The sequence below is a fragment of the Talpa occidentalis genome, unplaced genomic scaffold (genome assembly GCF_014898055.3).
Source record: "Talpa occidentalis isolate TD23 unplaced genomic scaffold, MPIMG_talOcc4v2.1 talOcc4.16, whole genome shotgun sequence".
NCBI lineage: Eukaryota > Metazoa > Chordata > Mammalia > Eulipotyphla > Talpidae > Talpa > Talpa occidentalis.
In genome coordinates this window covers 62126234-62153419 of record NW_023601653.1, presented here as the reverse complement: position 1 = coordinate 62153419, position 27186 = coordinate 62126234, and the positions used below count along the sequence as shown (strand labels likewise).

Genomic DNA, 27186 nt, shown 5'->3' with positions numbered 1-27186 from the left:
TGTTACATTTTAAATTTAGCAAAGTTTAGGAAATGCCTATATTCCTTTTTTTTAAGACAAAAAAAAAAAATAGTTAACTAGAACCAACCCAAAGGCGATTTGGCTGTATATCAGAACTGACTTATCGTCCTCATGTAGGCCTGAGATTCAGTTAAAATTCTCCCAAAGGAACCTCTTCACTCAGTGACGGGAAGAGGAGGAGGCTGTCATTTTAACTTGGGACACATATTTTCATCACTTAATCATTTTGCTGGTGGGAATAAAATGAAACTTGTCCAGCAGGACATGCCCGTTAAGAACATTATTGAGTAACAAAAGATTTATTCAAACGTTTAATTGGAAGGAAATACATCTGGAAGAAGTTTTGTTGGAATTCATATAAAAAGGAAAGTAAATTCATTAGAATTCATATCATAAACAGTTGATTCTATCTGGAACCAGAAATATCAAGGAACTTAAATCTGGAAACCCTAGCCCCCCCCCCCCCCTTATTTTTCAAAGAGCCACTCATTTTCCAATTTATATGGCAATTGTACTTTATTACTTTAGGAGAGTTTTGCTTTCAGCAGATGATTCAAATTAACTAATTTGCTTCCTCTTCCTCCACCTCCTCAAAAAAAGGGGAGAGGGAAGGGGTACTTGTCTGTCTTCAAAATACTTCAACAGCCCTGCTGAGAATGGAGGTCAGCAGAAATTCACTGTGTTTGGGCTGCTAGTTCTAAATGAGCTGAGTCCTTGTTTTACCCCTAGATATCAACGTAGATCCCATTGATCAGATAATCAAGTCTGGAATAGCGCTTCCTGCGGAGGGATTCTAGGAGCATTCTGCCCAAGAGGGCCAGACCTATGGCCAGGAAGAGAACCCCGAATAGCAGGCTCCCAATGAGAAGCCACTTCTCCAGAGGAAGGCCAAACTGACCTTCCAGAATGCTGCTCCGCAAGGAACCTCTGAGAACATCCCCATCTTCCCTGGAAGCAGTTTTCTTCACAGCAGAAGGAGCTCCATTTGATACATTTGACAAAGGAGGAGAAGCAGCCTCAGGGGCATTCCCTGCGCTCACCGGGAGACTGGAGGTTTCTGTCAAGGGCACCGATTCTGGGGGGCTTTTCGAGTCTGTAGGCCCCTGGAAGGTGGTAGTTGGAACTGCTGTTGTTGTCACACTAATCTGGGTTGTAACCATTGCGTGTCGCAAAAGTGTGGAAATGAGGGCAGTGGATGGCTGGGTGGTGACTGTTGTGACAAGTGGAGATGTGCTGGCCACCTGTGGTTGAATCACAGAAGGTATCACTGAAGCATTGGTGGAGGGGAGAGCTGCAGGCTCAGAAGTGGCAGAGGGGGTGTGTGGAGCAGCAGTAGCCATGGTAGTGGGGAGTGTGGTCACATTTCCAGGCAGCAGAGAAGCTGTTTTTTGTTCTGGGAGAAACTGTGAACTCTGAGAATGACCCTTTTCTTCATAAACAGGGAACTGTGTGCTTACTTGCTGCATCTCAAGTATTGTCTCCACGTGATCTGAGGATCCAAACTTCCCAGGAAACACATCTCCCTGAGAGGAATCAGTGGGCTTTGAAGAGTCCCCCAGAGGAGGGGGTGTGGGGGTGACAGCTGGTGGCCACACATCAGTTCTGGCCAAAGATGGAAACTCTGCAAACATTAAGAAAAGGAGGACGTGAATATTCCCCTGCTAAGGTAGATTACAAAATACACACAGATCAGCTTGTTTAATAGGCCCTCAAACGGCTGATACTTGATATTTCACTGAAACTTCTGCAAAATGGAAAAATACAGATTGTTAAGTGGGAATTGGATGATGCCGCCTCTCTGCCAGATGCTGTGGGCTATTTCCAGAGTGATGGGACCAAGGAAAAGAGGAATTCGTGGAAGAGGACCAGCTAATTAAGGAACAGTGGGAGGCCCGGGCAGAGAGGCTAAGAGGAGCTCAGCCTGAGCAGGTTAGGAAGATGGTAACATTGAAGGAGTCAAGGTCAGGGTGGAAGGTTGGGTGAGGGCACCAGTCAGGAAGAGGACTGGCAAGGAGGAGGCTGGTATGGGGACGAAACCCAGTGTCCACTGGGACAACTGGGAAGCAGACAGCCACCAGAAGAGATGGGGGTGTGTGTGGCAAAAACAATACCAGTGTGGGGAGACCTTGGCACAGTGTGGGGAGGAGCAGAAGCCTGGGGTGGGGGGTTGCCTGGGCACACTCCCCCTCACCAAGGGTCTGGTCTCCCTAAGGGCACTAAGCCAGGGCTGAGAGGAAGATGAAGATGTTTCAGTATCACAATAAGGGGAGGGAGGCAATCTGGGAGATTTTATTTAGACTCTGAAAGATTAAAATTTTAGAACCAGAGTCTTAGGTTCTGAAGACCATGGTGTCGCTATGTGCAATCCGAAAGGGATGGTTACTGGTGTAAAGAGGAGAAAGTCACAGTGTCTGTTCATGAGAGGAACCAGCCTTGGAGCTTCCTCAGATTGGAGGACTTTTTTTTTTTAATCACTGCAGAAAACCTGGAAAGAAGTCAAGGGATTACCTAACATTTATTATCTGGCATCACCCCTGTCCCCTTGCCTTGTCTTCTGCAGCTCCCTTGGGTGCAGGTTCTAAATGAGCCTTACTCCCCTCTCTCCTCGCAGACAGATCCAGACACAGCCTCAGCTTTGTGCCATCTGTGACTGCCCTGAAAGTGTCACCCCTACGTTCTCTAGAACGGCCACTGACACAGCCACATCTATTCCACCGACACCAGCCACTGCCATTCATCTCAGGCCCTGGGGTAATTGGGGGTCCACAAACACAGGGCCCCAAGGGCCACATCTAACCTGCCACCACCTTTGTATGACTTGTAAAATAAGAACAGTTTCCACCTTTTGAAATGGTTGGAAAAACAAAACAGTATTTTGTGACACGTGAAAATTACATGAAATTAATTGGATGGACACACTTGTGTCCATCCATAAAGTTTTACTGACACACAACCACACACACCTTGGTTTATATATTGCCCAGGTGAAATAGGTAAAAGTCTAAAAAACATATTCTTTGGCTCCTGATGGTTTGTGGACACCTGCCCTAGGATCTAGTCCTCTCTGCTAAAAGCGGATTGAAATGCCTGGTGTGCCTCTTTCCTCCACCAACGCTGAAGAAGAGTTTCTGCTGGAGGTGATAGTGCGTTCATACACAAAGCATCACCAGGAGATAAACAGCATCTATAGTCTTAGTTAAGATCAGAGATTTTAGGGACCTCCCTGGTGGCTCAGGTGGTTGAGCACAGAGCTGTGAAGCTGTCGCAGCCTCTGCAGCACCGGTTCCATCCTGGCCGGCCAAGGAGATACCCACATGGCCTGGCAGACCTCTCCTGTCTCACCCGCTGCTCCCTTCAGCAGTGTATTTTGGTCCTTTTGCCTGTTCTGCTCTCCGCTCTGTCTCTGGTGAATCCTCTCACCCTCCCGCACATCTGGCCTGTACCCCGGTTCTTATATACATAAATAAATAAATCTTTAAAAAAAATCAGAGACTTTAAAAATAGGACTCAACATATATATATTTAATTTTTTAAAGATTTATTTATTTATGCATAAAAGATCTGGGGTACAGGCCAGAGATGCAGGGTTGGGGGGTGAGAGGATTCACCAGAGACAGAGTGGGGAGCAGAACTGGCAGATTGAAGCACACCGCTGTGGGGAGCAGCAGGCAAGACAGGAGAGGTCCCCTCACCATGTGGGTTGCTCCCTGGCTGGCTGGGGATTGCGGATTGCTTCATAGTGTGGTGCTTACCTCCTTGTGCCACCAGGGAGGCCCAACATATTTCATTTTAAAGTTAAAAATGACAGTTTTAGTAAATGTCCTGTGAAGTGTGAGGGCAGAACTTAAATAAGGGCGATGATAAGACTGACAAAAACAACTGTTTTGTTTCTCAGGAATGCAAGCTCACAAAGCAAAGGGAAGGTCAGTCCCACTTCTTGATAAGATTGGTCTATTGGCAAAGCTCCTAGAAGAGGCGGCTCCTTCACACCTGCTCCGTGGACCCCACCCCCTGATGTTTGCAGTTGGGGTGCGGTACTTTCTCTGGGCCAATGCAAGTATAAACCACAGAGGGGGCTGGGAAACAGCCCCCTGCCCTCAACCCCCTTTCTGAGTTACATTTTAAGTGACTTCACAGAGTGAAAAAACTTAGAGGCTGACTATAATTTGGAAACTGGCTGAGTAACCAGATTCCTAGTTTTTTTCTACTTCTGAATTCCCTAATTCTCGTCTTTGGTAGGAGCGACTTAGCACAAAGCTGCAAAAATAAATAAGGCGGAGCTGCAATGGTTGGTTAGAATGAGTAAGAGTGCCCTGCCATCGCTCATGCTCGCACACTGTAAATATTAATCAGTTATAGGAAACAGAGCTCGCCTGGAAAGAAACCATTCAACAGATACCTATTTAATTTCACTCCAAACAGGAGGCACAGATAATTTATTTTTATGGGGTCATTTTAGTCCATCAGCATGAGCAGTTTCAAAAGATGAATGACAAACACAACTTGTAAATATCCTGTAGATATAAACAGTCACTGCACACATGCCCAGGGTGGGCGCCCCCTGGTCCCTGGATGGTAATCTACCTGCGCTGGACTGATGGCGCCCCCTGCTGGCCTCCACAGGAACTGTTCAATTCTATCACTTCTTTACCTTCATAGTAGTCCTTAAAAGGTTTGTGCAGGTGGCCAAGTTCCCTTTTCTCCCATTTTCATTGGAGAGAATCATTACCACGTATTCCCTCTTCTTTTTTCTCAAAATTTATTGATCTATCAATTGTTTACATAGCTATATAATTTTGAGAGTACAACTTTGCACATGCCTCTCTCGCCCTCCACCAAACTCCAGTGCCAATATCCTATCATATTTCCTTCCCTTTCTCCCTCCACTCAGCCTCTCTGGTAACCAGCGCACATTTCAGATTCTGTGAATTACACCTGTTGTGTTTTGCCAGTTTGTTTTCTCTGGTTATTTATACTCAGCAAGTGAGAAAAATATTGGGTCACCATCTTTCACTTTTGGCTTTTCCACTTGGCATAATAAGCTCAAGATCTATCCTCTTTGTCTTGAAAGGCACTATGTCATCATTTTTGACAGCTGAGTAGTATTCCACTGTCACACTCACTCTTTTATACATGCAGCATAAAAGCAATGTTACAGATGCATTATGAATATTATAAAACAATCTCAACTAAAATTTCTACCCTGTCCCAGCAACTATGAACATTTCTGTCTACTTTAAAGATGATATTTTTTCATGTAATTGAAAAAAATTACCTGGGTGTTTTTAGCCTGAGATGTAGGTGGTTTTGTTTATTTCTACACCGTACACTTACTTTTTTAGTGTCTGCACTGTACTCCCTAGAGTGGATCCATCACACTTGCTAGCCCAACCAATCATGGACAACTAGACACATATGCTGCTGCTAGTTAGTCATGTCTTAAGCTAATTATTCAATAAAAAGCTTCACACCAGTAGCTTTTCTGGTTTCAGTGTTGTCTCTTTAGTATAGATTTGATGGAAATGGAATTACTGGATTAAATCATTTTTTATCGCTTTACTATTCTGCCTTAATTGTGAGCTAGGTAATTGACACAGGGAATGAATACTGAGAGTGGAAGAAAGGACAGGATGAAGATGAAGCAGTGAGAAGGGGTAACTGAGGTGTGGTGGTCAGTTTCCATGTGATGGGGCTCCAGCGGGAGAAGAATAAATGTCCCAATCAGCACCTTGAATCCAGATCTCACTTTGGACATTCAGAGTAGGATATCCGCTCCCAGGCCTCTGCAATGTTCTCGAGATCAAGAAGAACAGGAAGAAGTCCTACCCACACCACGCAGGAGGTCCCCATGTTCTCAGTCAAGACTGTATGCACACAGGGGTCTCCCTGGTGGCACAAGAGGTTAAGCGTCAGCACTATGAAGTTATCCGCAGCCACTGCAGCATGAGTTCAATCCCCGGCCAGGGAGGTGACCCACATGTTGCAGCAGACCTCTCCTGACTCGCCCACTGCTCCCCTCAGCAGTGTATTTCAGTAGATGCGCCTGTTGTGCTCCCCACTATCTCTGGTGAATCTTCTCACAGCCCACACATCTGGCTTACACCCCAGCTCTTGCATGCATAAATAAATACATCTTTTATAAAAAAAAGACTATATGTACACAGACACAGATGTGAAGGAGCCACACAGATCAAGGTCAGCCACCCTGGCTGCAGAAACCCAGGAAGCGCAGAAGGGCCAGACATTGTTCATGCAAGGTCAGGTCTAGAATGTTCTGAATGCCTAATTTGTTCTGAGTTATAGTCTTTTAAAAATCACTTTTAATTGTGGCAAAATACATTTACACTTTACCACTAACTGTTTCAAAGTGCCCAGTTGAACAGCACTGAGTATAAGTAACTGTGTTGTGTAAACATCGCTCCACCCAGTGCCTGAAGTTTTTGTCTTGCAAAGCTGGACTTTGTATCTCATGGGGCCCTCATTTTATACTTGGGCTCACCTCATTATTTAAGAGACACTTATACAAATAGTTTGTGGTTCCTGCTTCTGTTTAAAGGAATGTCTGATCCATCAGATTTTCCTGGCTGATGAAAAAAACTCAAACACAGTCTCACCCAGGGGACAAAGCAGAGTCAGTGCCCAGCTGTCCAAGGCAATATCTATTCCCAAATGGACCTCACATTGAATGAAGAGAGAACCCTTGATTGTAATCCACCTCCCACCCCTAAAACTGCTTCTCCTCAAATCTTCCCTAGCTCAGTAAGTTGTGCCACCTATACTGATGTTCAAGTTGAAAATCAGGACTTAGTCCTGCCAAGACTACTGGAACAGGGTGGTCCCCAGGGAAAGGGGAGGTTCCAGGTTCCCTGCAGGGATGAGAAACTAGAGAAGACATGGAGAAGGAAGGAAGGAAGGAAACCAAGGAGACCTGGAGGAGGAACATGCAGCAGAGAGACTTGTGAAGAAGCTGCATTGCTTCTTGGCCTTGGACTTGTACCAGGGACTTGGGGGCATGGAAGGAGACACTTGAAACAGATGTGGGTGAGAGAGACCCGGGGGAGGGACTGACAATGGCAGGCTTTATCTTAATTTTGATTTTTCTGTTTTTTTTCCAGACTGGTCTAGCCCCTTCTGCCCCTTCCTAGCAGGCCACACCAGAAAGCATCAGAAGGTAGCTTGTGGCCTCAGTGGCTCTGCTTTGGGCCAACCCTATTTGGTTGGACATTTACCCATGAGGGGATGGGTAATTTTGGGTGTTTAATTGAAAACTATATTCTTTTTCTCTTTATTGCACACTAATTATTTTCTATTGAGGGTCTTACACATTGGATTATGTTTTGTCTTGATATGGCAAATGGCAGAACCCATTTAGGGTGTGCAGGTTTGGGAGGTCTAAGGGTACCCTTCACCCTGCCCTATAACATTTACCTCTGCAGAAACCATGTCTACTTCTCCCCAACTCTTCTACCACCTCCCGGGCCACAGGCTAAAGGCTTTCCCAGATTTAGCCCTGCCTCCTACCCTGTCGTTCCACGTCCGTCTTGCCTTATGTCACTGTCCACTGTCCATGTCCATACCCCAAACAGCAGTCCCCATGAGTTTTGAGACCTCACCTTTAAAACACCACACTACAAATATAGGAATAAAAACACCCAACACCACATTGCACCTCAGCTAGAAGACTTCCAATGCTTCACCATGGCACATCTGAAATCAAACTCCCTACCTGGCTTACAAAGCTCAATGGGGTCTCCCATCTTTCTTCTTGCCAATAACTCTACATGGTTCACTCTGACTCAGCCAGCTGGGACTGGAGTGTTTGTGCTTCAAACACTCCAAACCATTCGGCCTAAAGATATGAGAGCAGGCTCTTTGCTCCATCTAGAAGGCCTTCCCACAGTCTTCTGACATCTGACTCTATGCGGATCTCAGTTGAGGGGCTACTTCTTAAGAATGCTTCCTCTGATCACCGACTTGAGCGGGTCTGCTCATTGATTTTCTATTACATTGTCTCAGCTCAATTCACAACATAGTGCTTGCAACTATATTTTTCTTGATTATTTCTTTATTATGGTTATTATCTTTCTTTCCTAAAATGCAAGTTCCAGAAGAGAGAACCTTATTTTTCATGTTCACTGTGTATTCTGAGGGCATAAAAAGTGCTTGGCACATAAGAGATGCTAAATGATATTGGTTATCTTTTGAATAAATGAACAAACAGAATGTTTCCTTTTGTCAAGGATAAGACAAAAAAGTCTTAAAAACTTAAGAGGAAATCTGATCTAGAAAGTATTTCATCTGGAAAAATGAATAAGCCCCAAATCTCACTAAGACATACTCAAATAATTATATTAATATCTTTTCAGTTGTCTTCTGTACTCTGCAAAAGTATGAAAGTTCCATGAGGAATGAGATTTTATTTCCAGTGCTTTGTATAGAATTTGGTGCATGGTAGCTTCTCAAGAAATATTTAATTTCCCACCAGGTCTAAACAATAAAATCCAATGAGTTTGATTTTAGATGTGATTGACCCTAACTAGAATATTTTATCTTCACATGGTCTTAACTCTTTCAAAACAGTGACCCCTGAGTCCTCTATAGTTATTCTAGGGTTGCTGACATCATTCTAACAAGGTGTTTCAAAAAGGTCCCCACAAAAGATCTGGGTGTCTTTTCTATTACAAAGGTAGAAACAAAAGAAAAATGCTATCATTCAAAGCTTCCAATGGAAAAAATATTTGGTTTAGTAAATAAAATTGTAGTACATGAGATTTTTCTGATGTCCCTATCTGTGACCCCTTTGGGCAATTTTACTTGGACCTCTTGTGAAAAGTCTTTCATAAAAACCACATCCTTCCTTCAATAATCCCAATGTCAGGCCTCGCTGGTGGCACAAGGGGTTAAGACGCAGCACTATGAAGCTGTCCACAGTCACTGCAGCATGAGTTTGATCCCCAGCCAGGGAGGTGACCCACATGGCTCAGCAGACCTCTCCTGACTCACCCGCTGCTCCCCTTAGCAGTAAATTTCAGTCAGTCTGCCTGTTCTGCTCCCCACTCTGTCTCTAGTGAATCCTCTCACCCCCAACACCTCTGGCCTGCACCTCCGTTCTTGTATGCATAAATAAATAAATCTTAAAAAAAAATAATCCCAATCTCAACAAGAAAAAGAACAATGTGTTCATTACCTCGGATTATCCTGTAAGTCCTAAGTCCCTTTGCTGGTTTCAATGGACAGGCTTCCTCACTGGGACAGAAAAATAGGTAGCAATTGGGTTGTCTGGTAGTTTTCCGAGCGTCGAAGATCATCAAATTACATGCTTTGTTGCCTGCAACAAAAGGTTTCGTAAGCATTAGTTTGAAATAGGACTTTCTAAAGAGTATGGCAAGCAGGAAGAACTCCGTTTATTTTGAGTGTCCAACACAAACACCTTTGTTCATGGCTTGCTGACCACTGAGTCATTTCCTTTTCCTTAGTTTAGTCACTAAAGCGATTTCTAAAGACACTGGATTTAACAATCTGAATGAGCGTAATTTTGGCAGAAGCAATTTTTAGCAGTCAATCTAATATCTTTATATATAGACCTTCCATTTGCTACACAACCTGTTAGCATATACACAGGAATACTGACTGCAGTCCCTAATGATTCCAGACATCTCGTGCATCCTGAAGGCATCTCAGCCACCTCTGAAGCCATGGGTGTGGTTTTTGTGGGTGCACTAGAATTTTTTTTATAGATTTATGTACTTATGCATACAAGAACTGGGGTGCAGGCCAGAGGTATGGTGGGTGAGAGGATTCACCAAAGACAGAGTGGGGAACAGAACAGGCAGATTGACTGAAACACACTGCTGAGGGGAGCAGCGTGGAAGACAGGAGAGGTCTGAATTGTCATGTGGGTCACCGCAATGGCCGGGGATCCAACTCGTGCTGCAGTGGCTGTGGACTGCGTCTTAACCCCTTGTGCAACCAGGGAGGCCCTACACTAGAAATTTAAACGCAATCTCTGTAACTTCTGTATGTTACTTCTCTACGGAGTGTCCAAGAGCACACTGCCCGACTTGGAAAGACCCGTCTTTTCCATACTAATCCTCCATACTCTATGCCACCAGGGTGTCCTACAATTCAATTCCATTCCGACTCCATCGACCTAGACCTAGCGTCAGACCACACAGTTTTAGGGGCTCACTTCAGATGTCCATCCCAGGTTACTCTCTCTTCTGCTCACTTCTCACTTGGCTACAAATTCATGTGTTCACAATCTCCAACCGCCATGGTTTAATTTAAATACATTTGATAAGTTGCTGGGACTCTTCCCAGACTCAGAAAATGCTATACTTACAATTATAGTTCATTATCAAGGATATAAGGAGCAGCCGAATGGAGAGATAACTGGGAGAGTTGGGAAGGGCTGATCTCACAGCCTTTGTCCCCATGGAGTTGATATGTGCTCTGTTCCTGGCACGTCATGTACTTCCCAACTTGGAAGCTCCCTGAACCTATGCTTTAAGGGGTTTTCTGGAGATTTCCTTACTCAGGCACAAGTGATGAAATTATCAGCCACTGGTGACTAAATTTATCACCTGAAAGTTGCAAGACTAATAAGCCTTGGTCTTTCTGGTGGCCTGTCCCCAGAAGCTATCCGGATGTGTCTCCTTAGCATAAACTCAGGCAAGGTCAAAGGGATGTGTTATGAATAACAAAAGAAGCCTGATGCTTAGGAAATTCTAAGGATTTTTTAGGGACTTGGTGCCAGGAACAGGGAAGACAATAAATCTCCATTTGTATTTATTACATAAACACATACTATTACATAAGTATACACTTATATAAATAAGTACTTAAATTTTGTTTGAATTTGTTTATCTTCAAAGGATTGAAATGTATTCAAGCACTTAAATTCTATTTCATGGTTTTATTTAAATACATTTAATCACTTGCATTTTTGCATATATTTAAGTTATTTAAACTTTATCTATATTTTGATTACTATGCCACAACCATTATAAAAAAACAAAGGAAATAGGGCCTCTCCGGTGGCGCAGCGGTTGAGCGCTGGGTTGCGAAGCTGCCCGCGGCCTCTGCAGCATCGGTTCGATCCCTGGCTGCTCCCCGGCCACCGGAGGAGGGTCCCGCATGGCGCACAGACCTCTCCTGCCGCCCGCTGCTCCCCTCAGCAGTGTCCTTCGGTCCTTCTGCCTGCTCTGCTCCCTGCTCTGGCTCTGGTGAATTCTCTCACCTTCCCGGGCTTCTGACTGTGCCCAGTGCTTGTATGGACAAACAAACAAACAAATAAATAAATAAAACATGCCTCTAAAAAAAAAAAAAAAAAAGTCTTAAAAAAAAAAAAAAACAAAGGAAATAAAGATCTGAGAGAAAAGCTGATTTTTGTTGGCCAATAAGATCAGTAGGAATCACTGATCCATGCCCATCACTGTTTTACCTCTAGCACCTAACAAAGTTTATGTATTTGATCAATTTTGGGTTTTCTTCATTTTGAGAATCAGGTTGGGGTCATAAACATCCCATGGAAAATGGCATCAGTTCACTTCTCAGTTCACGGGTTAGGAGTCTGAAATATGCAAAGGCCTGGTTCAAACAACAGCCTCAGCTTCCTTCTTTGTCATGCAAATGGATCAGACATAACAATGCAGTGAGCCCCTCAGAGTTCAAGATGCTACAGAAAATACCAGGACCAGGGGCAGCAGTTTCCTGGTCCCCTGACTCACCTGACTGCACCAGCTCTGGGAAGAGACATGAAATAAGGGTTTGTGCTTCTGCTTAAAAGTCAAATGTTCATTATCCAATGGCATGAACTGAGAACCTTACTTTTTGCCTCCATTCCATTCCTCTGTTTTTATATCCTTGGTGTTATCACACTATATTCCAATATAAACATTTAATGTATTTGGCAACTAAGCATTTATGTATGTAATACCCTAGATGCCTGTTAGTTCTAACACTCAGTAGTTCTCAAACTTTCTCTAACCAGACACCTGAATGATATGCATACACGTACGCATGCATGCACACACACGTGTACAAACATACACACTCATCAGTAACTTTGACACTGCTCAGGGGAGAGGAAAGCACACTTGTGGAATGTTCCCCCAGGTATTCTGTGACCCACCTTTTCATCCCATTGAGAATCACTAGTTAAAACTATTAGGCTATTCAACCAGCTACTTATATCACAAACACATGGAATAAAACTGACCCAGGGACTATCATTTACCTGATATGTTTGTAGTTGAACAGCAAGAGTTAATGCAGTCTTCTTGAGTTAATGTGTGTATGGGCTCACTGCCTCTGATTCCCTTAGGAAGAGATGACTGGATGTCGATGACGACATCTTCCAGGCTCTCAGTGGGACACTTCTGGCTGGTGGACAGCCTTAGTGTGAGGCAAAAAATAATTACAAACGTGTAAGTCAAGATCTGTTCTTTCCAGAAGAACATTTTAACTTCTGTTTCGCCTTAGTCTTCAAAAGTCAAAAGTCCTCTGGTCTGAGCTTGGAGACAACTGCACAGATGGTGGAATTTCTCTCTAGAACAAAAATAGAAAATCATCAATGAGTTTTGTTTCCGTGAACAAATTGAGGGATGAAAGATTTTACTTCCTTTAAGGCAATGCAAATGGCTCACCATTTATAGAAGGACAGAAATAAACCAGTATTTTTAAATCCACTTCACTTTTAATAAAGATAAATTTTATTTAAAAATTGGCAAAGAGCTAACTGCCACAAACACATGCATTAACCCATACTTGAGCTTATAAAGGAAGTTTACAAACCAGTTGGCCTTCATCTGAGTTCTAGAATCCATCTTTTTGCCTCTTCTCACCAAGAAGAAAGAAGACATAAAATCTCTAGTCATTGATGAAGTAGTCAGAGATCTGGGCACATTTCCTTTCACAGCAATAACAATTAGCATTTTAGGGCCTCCCTGGTGGCGCAAGGGGTTGATATTCAACCTATGAGGCTATACGCAACCACTGCAGCATGAGTTCAATCCCCGGCCAGGGAGAAACCCACATGGCACAGCAGACCTCTCCTGTCTCACCTGCTGCTCCCCTCAGCAGAGTATTTCAGTAAATCTGCCTGTTCTGTTCCCCACTCTGTGTCTGGTGAATCCTCTCACACACACCACCCCTCCCCCGTACCTCTGGTCTGTACCCCACTTCTTGTATGCATAAATAAATAAATCTTTTAAAAAATTAGCATTTTACAACAAACAACTATGAACCAGAGACACTCTATGGGAAGTGGGGGGTGGGGAGGGGAGGGATTGGGGTCAAAATAAGGGGGTTGCAATTGTATGGGGAATATAAAAATAAAATTTATTATAAAAAAAAAAAAAAAATTAGCATTTTATAAACAACCACCAGGTGGCAAGCACAGTGCTAAGGAATTTACATATATTGTTGTCTTATTTAATCCTTGTGCCAGGTCTGCAAAAAAAGCTATTATTTTCCTCATCTTATAGGTGAGGAAGGTGAAGCTGCTTTGCTTGTTGCAGCATTTCTTAAGTATCAAACCAGAGGCAGGTAGTTCTAGTAATTGAATTCTAAGAATTGGCTGGTCAGCAGGAGGAAGCTTATGACTCAGCTGGAGGACTATTTAGGAGCTGGTCTTCTTTTTGACATCCCTAAAAATACAAAAGTCACAGGAGGTATAATGCCAACTCCACCGGAAAGTTGGTTTTTCTAGGAAAAATAAAGAAAAATGTTAAACAGACAGAGCACTCCAAAACCTATCCGTATTTACTCAGCCCTGCATTTCCAGAATATAAATTGCTCACTGAATGATAGCCTGAAACAGAAGTACTCCTTCCTTAACATTTTGTTTTGCTCCTGAGCCCTTTGACAGTCTGGTAAAACTTAGGATCTTTTCTAAGAGACATGTTCTAAGAGACATGTTTTAATGCATAAAATGAAACATATAGGATTACAACAAAATACATATCAAAATATAATTACCAGGGCCTCCCTGGTGGCACGGGGGTTGAGATGCACAAGCTATGAAGCTGTCCGCAGCCTCTGCAGCACAATTCAGATCCCCCAGGCCGGCCAGGGAGCAGCCCACATGGTGCAGCAGACCTCTCCTGACTCGCCTGCTGCTCCCCTCAGCAGTGTACCTTGGTCAGTCTGCCTGTTCTGTTCCCTACTCTGTCTCTGGTGAATCCTCTCACCCCACCCTGCACCTCTGGCCTGTATCCCAGCTCTTGTATGCACAAAAAAATATATCTTTATATATATATAATTACCAAAAAAGTTTTAAAAATGTTCCTGTAAAATTCTGATGAAAGAAATCAAAGATGACCTGGATAGATGGCGAGATTGTCCATGTTTATCGATAGGAGGATTGAATATTCTTAAGGTGTCAATGCTTTCCATCTTGCTCCCTGGATTCAATATAATGCCAGCCAAAAATCCCAATTTTTTGTGGATATCAACAAACTTATTTTATTTTTTTAAAGATTTTTATTTATTTATTTATACAAGAACTGGGGTACAGGTCAGATTCACGGGAGGGTGAGAGGATTCACCAGAGACAGAGCGGGGAACAGAACAGGCAGACTGACAAAATACACTGCTGAGGGGAGCAGCGGGTGAGGCAGGAGAGGTCTGCCGCGCCATGTGGGACCCTCGCTGGCCTTCCAGGATCGAACCGGCGCAACAGAGGCTGCGGACAGCTTCATAGCACTGTGCTCAACCGCCTGCATTACTAGGGGAGGCCCTCAACAAACTTTAAAGTTTGCATGGAAATGCAAAGAACAGTCAACACAACAATGAAGAACAAAGTTGGAAAAATGAGTCTACTCATCTTTAATACTTACTATAAAGCTATAGTACCCAAGACGGTGTGGGACTGGTGAAGGAACAAACAGACCAATGGGACAGAACAGCAAGCCCAGCTATAGACCCACAAAAATATAGTGAACTGATCATGGACAAAGGAGGAAAGGGAATTCAACGGGGAAAGGACAGTCTTATAAACGTGGTGGTGAAACAACTGAACATGCAAAGTAAATCCAGTCAAAGGTCTTAGTTCTTTCACAAATATTATCTGAAAATGCATCACTGATTTAAATGTAAAATGCAAAATTACAAAGCTCCCAGAATATAACATCAGAGGAAATCTTTGTGACATTAGGTGAGGGGATAAGTTTTTAGATACTACTTTAAAAGCACAATCCATGAAAGAAAAAAAAAAAATTATGGATTTTTTTAGCATTAAAAACTTCTGGTCTGTGCAAGACACTGTTAAGAGAATGATAAAATCATCTATGGACTGGAAGAAAATACCTGCAAAGCACATATGTGATAAAGGACTGGTAGAGAAATATACAAAGAATTCTTGAAACTTAAAAGAAAACAAAATACACTGTTTAAAATGGGCAAAAGAGGGCCTCCCTGGTGGCACAGGGGGTTGGGCACAGCACTGTGAAGCAATCCACAGCCTCTGCAGCACAAGTTCGATCCCCAATTCCCTGCCAGCCAGGGAGCAACCCACATGGTGAGGCAGACCTCTCCTGTCTCACTTGCTCCTCCCCTCAGCAGTGTGTTTCGGTTAGTCTGCCTGTTCTGTTTCCCACTCTGTCTCTGGTGGATCCTCTCATCCCCCATGTCTCTGGCCTGTACCCCAGCTCTTGTATGTATAAATAAACAAATCTTTAAAAAAACATGGGCGAAAGATCAGAGCACATGCCTCACCAAAGATATACAGGCCACAAACACACATATGAAAAGGCATTCGATATCACTGTCATAAGGGAATTACAAATTAAAACAATTTATTGGAATGGCTTAAATTTCCAAAATTGGCAATACCAAATCCCAACAAAAACCTGCATACCAATGTTCATAGTAATTTTATTCATTACTGCCCAAAATTGGAAGTAACCAAGATGTCTCTCAATAAGTAAATGGATAAATAAAATGTGGGTACATCCATACAACGGGATATTGTTCAGTAATAAATATAATTTTTTCTTTATTTATACATACAAGAGCTGGGGTACAGGCCAGAGTTTCAGGGGCTGAGAGGATTCACCAGAGACAGAGTGGGGAACAGAACAGGTGGATCTACTGAAATACATTGATGAGGGGAGCAGCAGGTGAGGCAGGAGAGGTCTGCTGCATCATATGTGGGTCAGCTCCCTGGCTGGCGATCAAACTCAAGCTATAGTGGCTGCTGATAGCTTGTTAGCTTGACAGCGCTTGTCTTTAACCCCTGTGCTACTAGGGTGGCCCAATATAATTTTTTAATATTATTGAGCTTCCGAGGCACAGAGGAGCCTTATTTGCATATGGCTAAATGAAAGAGGCCAATTTGAAAAGCAAGATTCCTACTAACCTGGAAAAACCAAAAAATCAGTGGTTGCCAGGAGGAGCAGAGGAGGGTTGAGTACAGGGCACTGAAACTATTCTATATGCTACTGTCATGGTGGATATCTACCATTTGTCCAAATTGATAGATCTGTACACATAAAAAGTGAACGCTAAGAGACACAAACTTCAGTAAGAAAAAATAACAAACTAGTTTAAAAACCCCACACAAGTTTAATACAGTACATTTTGTAAACAGTAAGACAACATGTTTTTCATATATTTATGCTTCTTACACACCCATCTCTATGATATGCACTTCACCTGTATTGTGTCATTTAATTGGTACAAGAATTCTGAGATCATCATATCTTCAATTAGAATCCAAACAGTTGTGTGATACTTGGGCCTCTTTAATAGCCTATGACCTATAAAATGTCTTATTACTGCCCTAATTTTGAAGTATTGTTCAATGTAAATGAAATTTTGAGATACGTGCCATAAGTAATATGATAGGAAAATATCTGATTTCTTCACCTGGCAAATTCCACCACTAAAAGGACCACCTCTAGTAGAACTGTGGCTTTTCCCTACATTCCTCTTACAAGGATATGTTACATTTCAATTATGGGATAGTAAAACAATAAATCCTCCCCTGCCCACCTCACTTCACAGACTTCCCAGGTTAAGAATCCTGCCACTAGTTCCTTTTTATGCTGTCACACTTTGCAAATCTTTTTTTCTAGTCCTAGAGGAAACAAATCAGAAACAAGAGATAAAAACAGATCAAGATTTTGCTTTGATGGATTCTGACAGTCTGTCCTCAGGTTCTAGCAAAGAAACCTGAATTATGATAGGGGATGGGGTAGAAGCTTTGTGTGCAGCAAGCAATATGGCTGCAGCCACCGTACTTGGAGCCGTGCTGGGAGTTCTCAGTAAAGATACTCAACAACCATTTTTCTGTCCATTGTTATTTAGGCCTTAAAAATCCAAAGTCAAGCTGCATCCTGTTGAAAGAGACGGAAAAGGGAAAAGGTGGGAGACAGAGAAAACACCTGAGCTGAAATGTCCCTATATATAGGGTCACCAAGTTGTACAGTACTTGTACAGAATTGTCTGAAATGTTGGAAATCATTTTAGTCAAAGCATAATCTAACCTGATTTATGAAAATGTTTATAACCCTCCTTCCCTACCCTCCCCACCCTACAGAGTGTTAGGCACTCAGCAGGTTCTATATGAATACAGGAGACAAATTACAAGAAAAAGGGCCTCCCTGGTGGCTCAAGGGATTAAGCACGGCACTATGAAGCAATCCACAGCCTCTGCAGCACGAGTTCGATCCCCGGCCAGCCAAGGAGCAACCCACATGGCGAGGCAGACCTCTCCGGACTCGCCCGCTGCTCACCTGTTCTGTTCCCCACTCTGTCTCTGGTGAATCCTCTCACCCCCTGCACCTCTGGCCTACACCCCAGCTCTTGCATGCTTGCATAAATAAATCTTAAAAAAAAAAAAATCATACAAGGAAAAAAAATGGGAAAATGTCCCAGATGTCGCTCACTAAACTATGCTGCTTCTTCCGATGACGACGCGGAGCCGCTGGCATTTGCAACAGGTGCGACTGCGCCTAGAGACCCCTCTGGGGTACCCGGCGCCGCACAGATCACCGCGCCCTACCCTTCGGGGATGGGGGAGCCTCCTCTCCAGGGGGAAGCAGGCAGCTGTTCTTTGCAGGTGGCGACGCTGCCCGCGGAGGGTCTGGAGCGGAGGGCGCAGACGCCTTTACCTGGCGGCTGCAGGAGCGGGTGGTGCTCGGATGCCAGACCAGCCCCGGCGCGCTCGCTGCGCAGGACGGCCAATCCGCGCGGGGTCTCGCAGGAAGGGTGGGGATGCTCCGCCGCTCCCGCCGGGTCCAGCGGGGATTGGGTTTCGCAAGTTCCTGCTTCCGTCACGGCGGCTGAAAGTTTGCCTGGGGAGGGGGTTGGCTGGGCACTTTCCTGCCCTGCAACCCGGAGCTGCTTCCCAGCAACTTGCAGCGCGCGCTGAGAGCAAAGCTTCCAGCGCCGGCACCAGCTACGAGCCCCTCCCTGCCGCGGCTCCTGTAGCTATTGACTGAAATTCCTCATACAGTTGCTGACTGCACCGGGTCTAGAATAATCTACTATTGCATAATCTACAATTGCATTGCCACCCGCTCACCTACCGGCGCACGCGAGGTGGGCGCTGCGAGGGGGCGTGGGCACGACCCTTCTGGCTGCACTAGGGTCTGCAGCTGCGCGGGCTCGTTCACCAACGATCAAAGTCGCAAACACACCGGGTGAAAGCCAAGCAATACAAACATGTATATAATGACGTGTGGGCCTCCAATCCCCTGTGTCCTATTTCTGCTCCATAGAGGCCACCACGAAGAGCAGTTTGGACGTTCAGGTTTACAGTGCATGCGATCTGGGGTATTGTTATGAGAACCCCATTGCAATCATTTAAGGTATGACGAATAGGGTTGGCAGCTCTCCAGTTAAATATTACACGCAAGTCAATTGCAGGGGCATCTGGGATACTGCAGATTTACTGTTCTTAGGTATGGGTGATTAGGAAGAAATATAGTGTCTGTTAGAGTTAAGAAAATGGCGTTCCTGACATTTAGCAAGTTATGGCATGTAATAGGTTCTCAGTAAATGTTTAATTAAATGTATTTGTTGATAGAATGAATTGCAAAGGGGTACATAGAGCATAGGTGGTTTATGTTTGTTGCTGTTTCAATTTTTGCCCCACCCCACCTCCAAATATACAGAAACAAATACAAGGTTCCTGGATGAACCACTGCCTCTGAACTTGTCCAGTTCTGCCCTTTGGTATAGTTTCATCTGGATTAGTGTGAAAGAGCTTTCAAACCCAAAGCTCTATGCAATTGTAGGTTATTGTTCTAGACCCGGTGCAGTCATTCCTCCTGCATGAGGAATTTTACTCAATAGCTACAGGAAGCTTAAGTGGACAGAGAATATCGGAGAACAATGGCCTATTGTGTGAAACTAACGCTACTAGTTTTATCCAGAGGATTACCTACTCTTGAGTTAAGATAACATTTCCAAAACGTGGTTTTATTTTTTTTATTTTTTTTTTATAGAGGCATGTTTTATTTTTATTTGTTTGTTTGTTTTGTTTTTGTTTATACATGCACTGGGTACAGTCAGAAGCGCAGGAGGGTGAGAGAATTCACCAGAGCCAGAGCAGGGAGCAGAGCAGGCAGAAGGACCGAAGTACACTGCTGAGGGGAGCAGTCGGCGGCAGGAGAGGTCTGCGCGCCATGTGGGACCCTCCTCCGGTGGCTGGGGAGCAGCCGGGGATCAAACCGGCGCCGCAGAGGCCGCGGGCAGCTTCGCAACCCAGCGCTCAACCGCTGCGCCACTGGGGAGGCCCACCAAAACGTGGTTTTAAAGAGTTAGTTACCAAAGAAAAGGAATCCCCTTTTCCCATTAGAAAAAAAATCACAAAATTAGTTCACTTACTTGATGCAACAAGAGACTGATGTGCCTGTACATTTTATTTCTGCAAATGATGTGCTTGAAGGTCCAGGGTAGAGAGAGGGCACACTCTTTGAATCCCCTGCCTGAGGGCGTCCATGCTGGACTAACTAGACCTTTGCCTCATTTAGAAACTTCAGATTCAGTGTCTTCAGATTCAGCTGGTTGTCACAACTATGATACACACACACACACACACACACACATATGCCACCAAGCAGGACTGACCAATTATATATATATATATATATATATATATATATATATTATATATACAATACATACATATATAACACCATTTTAACTTTAATTAATAAAAAAAAAAAAAAACTAAGCTAACTGCTTTGGTCTTGCTTATGATTTGACCATACAATAGTGAAGTGAAAATTTCTTCTTTTTGAGGGCTTTGGTAAGAACTGTCAATATACCAGTCCTAATAAAAATGGCATATTAGAATATTTAATAAAGTTAAGTAAATGGAATCAGAACAAATTAAGATGTTGATGATCACAAGAGTCTGTCCTTCTGGAGACCACAGGGGTCTCCTTTATTAATGTTTTGTGTAGCTTCTGTGCAATCATAAAAATTTCATCAAGATCAACTGCTGGGTAACTTTCACAGCTTCCCTGTAAAGTCCAAAATCAAAAGGATGGCTATCTTCTTTAAACTGGACACAGGGTGCACACATAATGGTTGCATTGGCTGTTACTTTCTAACTTCAGCCACGATTCCAGAGATTTCATCAACAAAGGCCTCCATCAACTCAACGGTCTTTTCCTTCTCCATCTAAAAGAATAAACATTTTTCCAGTGGGATTGTTACAAGCAACCCCAATGTGAAATGGGTTGGCCTGACTGTGGGTCCTCACCCACATACTTTAAAGGGGCTTATAATGAGACTCAACTGCAGACACACACAAAAGGTTAATAAAGGGTTTATTTACAAAGAGGGGAAATGAAGAAAGTAATAACTCAGGAAGAAAGAGAGTGAGATAATTGGTAAATGCGTCCTACCAGTTCGGCTAAGCTGGAACCCCAACAGCACGCTAAAAGCCAAGCACCCCCAAGGCCCACATGTCTTGTTATATACAAAACCTGGCTGCTTAACTCCATCCTCAGGTCCCAGCAACCCTCCCTTCAGTGGTGACGACATGATGGGATCTGTAGTCCTTGGTGTCTTGGATCTCTTTGGTCTGGGGTGGGGGTGGGGTCCATAAAACCTATTAGTGCAGTTTGTTCAGGACATCCATCCCCCCCCAGAGGATGTCTTTTTTTTTTTTTTTAAAGATTTATTTATTTTTATTTATGCATACAAGAGCTGGGTTGTAGGCCAGAGGTATGGGTAGGGGGAAGGTGAGAGGATTCACCAGTGACAGAGAGGGGAACAAAACAGGCAGCTGTACTGAAACACACTGCTGAGTGGAGCAATGGGCGAGGCAGGAGAGGTCTGCTGCGCCATGTGGGTTAGCAGCCTGGCTGGGAATTGAACTCATGCTGCAGTGGCTGCCAATAGTGTGATAGTGCCGAGACCCAACCCCTTGCACCACCAGGGAGGCCCAGAATGAATCTTTTCCAACCTTCCTACGAAGCAGACAGATGGGTCACTTACTGAGCTCCAATGCTGGCTTGATGTGGGATCTGGGTAACTCGGTCATTACCACTGGCTGGCTGGCGGCAAATAGTCTGGAAGTGAGAATACTATTTTTTCAGTTATGACAGTGAACAGAGGACATTGATGAAAATAATGACCAAAGGGGGCCTCCCTGGTGGCGCAGCGGTTGAGCGCTGGGCTGCGAAGCTGCCCGCAGCCTCTGCAGCACCGGTTCCATCCCCGGAAGCCAGCGAGGGTCCCACAGACCTCTCCTGCCATGCCCGCTGCTCCCCTAAGAAGTGTGCTTTGGTGCTTCTGCCTGTTCTGCTCCCCGCTCTGGCTCTGGTGAATTCTCTCACCCTCCCGCGCTTCTGACTGTACCCAGTGCTTGTGTAGATAAATAAATAAATCTTTACCAAAAAAAAAAAAAAAAATGACCAAAGGACACTTAAAAAAAAAAGTTTTATTTATTTATGCATACAAGCACTGGGGTACAAGCCAGAGGTATGGGTGTGTGTGTGTGGGAGGATTCATCAGAGACAGAGGGGGTAAAAGAAAAGGCAGATTGAAACACACTGCTGAAGGGAGTAGCGGGTGAATCAGGAAAGGTCTGCTGCGACCTGTGGGTCACCGCCCTGACCAGGGGAACGAACTCGTGCTGCAGTGGCTGAGTGGCTGCCAATAGATTCATAGTGCTGCGTCTTAGCCCTTTGTGCCACCAGGGAGGCCCCTAAAAGATACTTTTTTACTGACAGGAACTAAGCATTTAAATGAGAAGTCAAATTCTTCACCTGAAGAGATTCTTGATGCTCTTCTGATATTTGAATCCTATTAATGTGGGGGCAGTTGTTTTTTTTTTTAAGTACTTTATTCAGAAAGCATGTTTAAAATCCCTGCAGGGGAAATTAAAGACCAGTAAGAGAGAGGATCTTCCTTCAAGAAGCTTATAGTTCAGTAGGGGAGACAGACAATTGATGATTGTGTAAAATAAATGTTATAAAACAAGATGCTAACTAAGGAAGCCCAGAGAGAGACATCTAATTAGGGAGGATGTAAGTTCACTTTTTTTTTTTTTTTTTTTTAAAAAAAAAGACTGTCCTTTTAGGGCAGTTTTAGGTTCACAGCAAACTTTAAAAGAAGGTACAGAAATTTCCTTTATGGGGCCTCCCTGGTGGCTCCAGGGGTTAAGGCTCAGCATAATGGAGCCGTGGGCAGCCACTTCAGCCTAAATTCGATCCCCAGCAAGGGAGGTGACTCCCAAGGTGCCGCAGACCTCTCCTGTCTGGCCTGCTGCTCCCCTCAGCAGTATATTTCAGTCAATCTGTCTGTTCTGCTCCCCACTCTGTCTCTGGTGAATCCTCTCACCTCTGCCACACCTCTGGCCTATACCAAAGTTCTTGGATGCATAAATAAATAAATCTTTAAAAAAAAAAAAAGAAAGACATTTCCTTTATGTCCCTGGCCCCACACTTACATAGCCGCCCCTGTTATCAACACCCTTCACCAGAGAGGCACATTTATTGCAACTGATGAAGCTACAGTAATACCTCATAATTATGTAAAGTCCATCACTCTTACTATTTTATATTGTATGGGCCATACACACAGATACACACATACACACACATTGTTTCAGGTATCCATTGGGAATCTTGGAAAATATCTTCCATGGATAAGGAACTGTTGGAATACACTTTTAAGTTTCCTCCTTATCACATTGTGACTTGGTAGCTTATTTCTTTTTTCACAGAACAATATTTCATTGTTTGGATGTACCAGAGTTTGTTTACCCACTCACCTGCTGAAGGGCATTTTGGTTGCTTCCAAGTTTTGACAATTATGACTAAAGCTTCTATAAACATCTGTGTGCAGGATTTTGTGTGTATATAAATTTTCAACCATACATTAAATCTTGAAGGATAAGTTCAGTTGGCTAGATGGCAAGAAAAGGTTGAATATTCCAGACAGAGAAAACAGCTCGACTATTCAGAGGATTTCATCCTGAATAGTACAAAGTTTGCCTGTGTATATAATGGAATAGACAGAGGCTGGGGTTAGAACAAGAAGGCTATAGTATACTAATGTTTAAACTTTATCTTAAAACCTTGGGGCATTATTGAAGGTTTTTAGTAGACAGTGACAAGTCTAGATAATAAATATTCTAGAAAGTTCTCTCTGCCAGCCACATGGAGGATGGTGTTAATTTTAAAATTCAGGAGGCCATTAAAAAGGAAAGGTATAAGGGGACTCCCTGGTGGCACAAGTGTTAAGACGCAACCTATGAAGCAATCCGCAGCCACTGTAGCACAAGTTCGATTCCCCGCCAGCCAGGGAGCAACCCACATGGTGCAGAAGACCTCTCCTGACTCGCCCTGCTGCTCCCCTCAGCAGTGTACTTCAGTCAATCTGCCTGTTCTGTTCCCCACTCTGTCTCTGGTGAATCCTCTCGCACCCCCCCCCCCACTCCTCTGGCCTGTACCCCAGCTCTTGTATGCATAAATAAATAAATCTTTAAAAAATTAAAAAAATAAAAAGTAAAAGTATGTTTATTAGGGACCAAGGCAATATGGGGCACACAGACTTAGGTAGCAATGTAAAACATGCCCCAGGGATGGAAAAAAGTTGGGGAGTTCATCAGAGGGAAAAAGGAAATAACTGACTTTTAAAAAGGAGTTATAAGTGGTAAGCTTAAACTACTCTTTGCTATGTATAGTTATTGATTCTCTCCTCTGGCAAAAAGTCAACAATCATTTTCTCTCTCTCTCTCTTTCTCTCTCTCTCTCTTTCTTTCCTTTCTTCCTTTCTTTGTTGGTTTACATCATTGTTTGTATTTTGGGAGTATGGGATCACCCCATCATCAGCTCTTTTCAGGATTTCTCAGACAGCTGTTCATGAAATAATTACCATTTGACCCACTACCAAGAGCTGGCCCAATTTCAAGAAGCCAGCAAAGTGGTTTTCTCAGACCCCATCTTAAAATGGCATTTGTCTTTTTTTCGCAATAGATTGAAGGAGTGAGGCCAGAAGCCTCCCATTTTCCAAGAAATGGAAGAAATGAGAAGGCCTGAAAAAAGAAGAGGCATCTTCTGACTTGGTGACTTGGTGTATGTGATGGAAGGGTAAGCAGGTTCTGGTTTTGGAGACAGGATGATGGGGTGCCAGGCACGATGAAGAATGGGAGGAAGAGCTGTCTTGAATGAGAGGCACAAAGCCTTTTAGAAAACTTTCATCCTTTCACTTTTTTATCATTTATTGGCTGTGAGATCAAGAATAAACCCTTCCCCTCTATGTAAAATTAGGAAAATGCTATTTACTTTATAGGGAGCTCATACAGGGTCAGTATAACAAAAGTGTTTCATAAACTAAACAAAGGCTGTTCATTTCTCAGACCACATAAGTGGCTGTCTATGTGAAAGTGATATTTAGGTCTGTAGAAGGCATCAACTCCAAATGTCTCCCAGCTAAGCCCTATCAGCAGATCCCCTAATATTAAAAATGCCTAATTAACTTTATTGCGTGAGTTTCCTAAGGATAGAGACTGGGCCTCCCTGTATCTTTTGAACAGGTGGGTCATTATTTCCTGGTTAATTTTTCTCTCGTTTCCAGCCTTCCTTCACCATTTTAGTAATTTTTGTATGGTCCCTGCTGCCACAAGCACCCCTTTGGGAACTGAAACAGAAGGCTTGTATGCAGTGGATTCGAATCCTAGGTCTAGGTAGCACCTCTCCCCATTGTAAAACAGGGTTTAAAATTTCACAATATAAAAAAAAAAATCGAATCACTAGGTTGTACACATGAAACTAGTACATTGTTATATGTGAGTTATCTCAATTAAAAATTAAAAAAAAAGTTCACACAAACAATAGAAACCCTTACTTTCGCAAACATAGAAACCCCTATTTTATCAGCCTCTAAGGATAGGGAGATAGTGATTAATACGTGCGTGATACTTACAAGTGACGCACCATTGCAATCGGTAAGATTGCAAGCCCCTGCGGTGGCTGGATCCCCCTCTGGACTCCAAATGGTAGAGATTCCTCAACCTGCTAAAGATGGAGCTTCCATATGAACCAGCAATTCCACGCCTAGGTATTTACCCAAAGGACACAGAACTATTAATTCAAAAGGGCACCTGCACCCCTATGTTTATAGCAGCACTATTTACAATAGCTAAGCTATGAAAACAACCCAAATGCCCAAAATTTGATGACTGGATCAAGAAGATGTGGTACATATACACAATGGAATATTACTCAGCAATCAAAAAAGATGAACACATGCAATTTGCAGCAACATGGATGGCGCTGGAAGGGATCATGCTCATCGAAATAAGCCAGAAAGAAAAAGAAAAATACCGGATGGTCTCACTCATAGCAGGAATCTAGAGAACCCAAATAAGGGACCAAAGACTAATTATAATAAGGTAAAAATCAAAATCAACAAGCAACTATAAATCAGAGAAACACTGGGGGGTGGAAGGGGAGGAAGGAGTAGGGTCAAAATAAGGGGGTGGGAACTGTATGGGGAATATAACCAAGATGAAAATACATACATTGTGCAAAAATGAAAAATGATGTAAAAATATATATAATTAAATTAAAAAAAAAAAGATTGCAAGCTTATCCTTTGCAGCGATTCTGGCTTTGAAGCACTCGGGCCCTTTAAGGCCGCGCCACCCGTGCCCCAGTGGCTCCGCCCCCACGCCGGCTGGGGTAGGGGATTGGAGGGCTGGGTCCCTAACCCGGAACTGACGGCCACGCTCCGCTCGCGTCGCTAATCCGCGTCCCGGAAGGAGCGAGCTTGGGGCGCATGAGCAAGTGAGTGCCGATGGCGCCGCCCTCTGGCTGCAGGCGCGACTGAAGCCGGCGATCCCCGCCTCCTCTCTTGGGGTTCCCGCAAGAAAGACACCCGGGGATCGTGCAGCCGGGCCCGCGCCTCTTTGCGCGCGTGTTTCCCAAATAGGGCCTCCCCAGCCCCTGCCGCCCTCGCCCGTGGGCTGGCGCGCCACCCCCACACTTGGGCTCGGCAGCCGCACCCCGCTCTATGTAGCGCCCTCTTCCCGACCCCCGGCCCCGGCCCTGCCGCCCGCCGCCTGAGCGGGGAGACCGCCCGTCCCGCCGTTCCTCCGCCGCCACCGCTGCCGGCACCATGGGTAGTGAGCAGAGCTCGGAGGCCGAGAGCCGACCCAACGATCTGAACTCCTCAGGTCGGTGCCCTAACCTCCACCTCCCTCCAGCCCGCCCGGTCTGCTCGCGGCGCGGGCTGCCTCCCAGCCTGGCTGGGGCTGGGGCCGGCGGTCCGGGACGCACAAGCCCTCACCGTGCTCTTTTCTTTAAAAAAGAACACCCATCCAACCCCCCTTGCCAGCTGTTCTAACCTTGATTTCCGTGATGGAAGTCAGCGCCGGCGACTGCGAGCTAAGCCAGCGTGGGCGCGCATGCCCATTTATTTTCAAAATTGCTGTTGATCCCGGCTGCAGCCTGCTTTTTATAAGACGACCTGTTCCAGTGTTGGGCTTAGTGCTCATAACAGGGATAGTGAGGTTTGGCACACTGTGGTGGGTCATAGGCAGGACCTCTAAGTACAGGTTCCTCTTCTTTAAAAGCGGGTCTTATCAGAAGGGATATGTGACAAGTGAATAGTCTGTTTGAACCCTTGGTTGCAAACATCTCCAGAAACTGCACGCTCCCCTCAGAAGGTATCCAGGACTGTATTTCTGGTATT

At 44.2% G+C, this 27186-nt stretch overlaps 2 protein-coding genes across 10 annotated transcripts in view; one reads left to right on the top strand and one right to left on the bottom strand.

Annotated features, from left to right (window-relative positions):
- On the bottom strand, positions 1 to 26892 carry MANSC1 (MANSC domain containing 1). Of its 8 annotated transcripts, none has more exons than XM_054696439.1 (5): positions 26840 to 26892; positions 25417 to 25547; positions 12260 to 12570; positions 9209 to 9349; positions 1 to 1642 (listed from the first exon to the last, which is right to left on the bottom strand). In XM_054696439.1, exons 3-5 carry the CDS (start codon positions 12480 to 12482, stop codon positions 747 to 749), a joined length of 1260 nt encoding a protein of 419 aa, XP_054552414.1. In that variant the 5' UTR covers positions 12483 to 12570; positions 25417 to 25547; positions 26840 to 26892; the 3' UTR covers positions 1 to 746. The 8 variants fall into 8 exon arrangements, with proteins under 8 accessions (XP_054552414.1, XP_037370232.1, XP_037370231.1 ...); XM_037514335.2 differs by lacking the exons at positions 25417 to 25547; positions 26840 to 26892 and adding exons at positions 12817 to 12858; positions 18029 to 18227; XM_037514334.2 differs by lacking the exons at positions 25417 to 25547; positions 26840 to 26892 and adding exons at positions 12817 to 12858; positions 18138 to 18227.
- BORCS5 (BLOC-1 related complex subunit 5) overlaps positions 26238 to 27186 on the top strand; it is a 62358-nt gene continuing 61409 nt past the window's right edge. Inside the window, exon 1 of one of the 2 annotated variants that reach the window (XM_037514342.2) lies at positions 26238 to 26279. In XM_037514342.2, the coding sequence (XP_037370239.1) occupies position 26279 (1 nt within the window). In that variant the 5' untranslated portion in view covers positions 26238 to 26278. The other variant, XM_037514341.2, reaches the window with a different exon arrangement.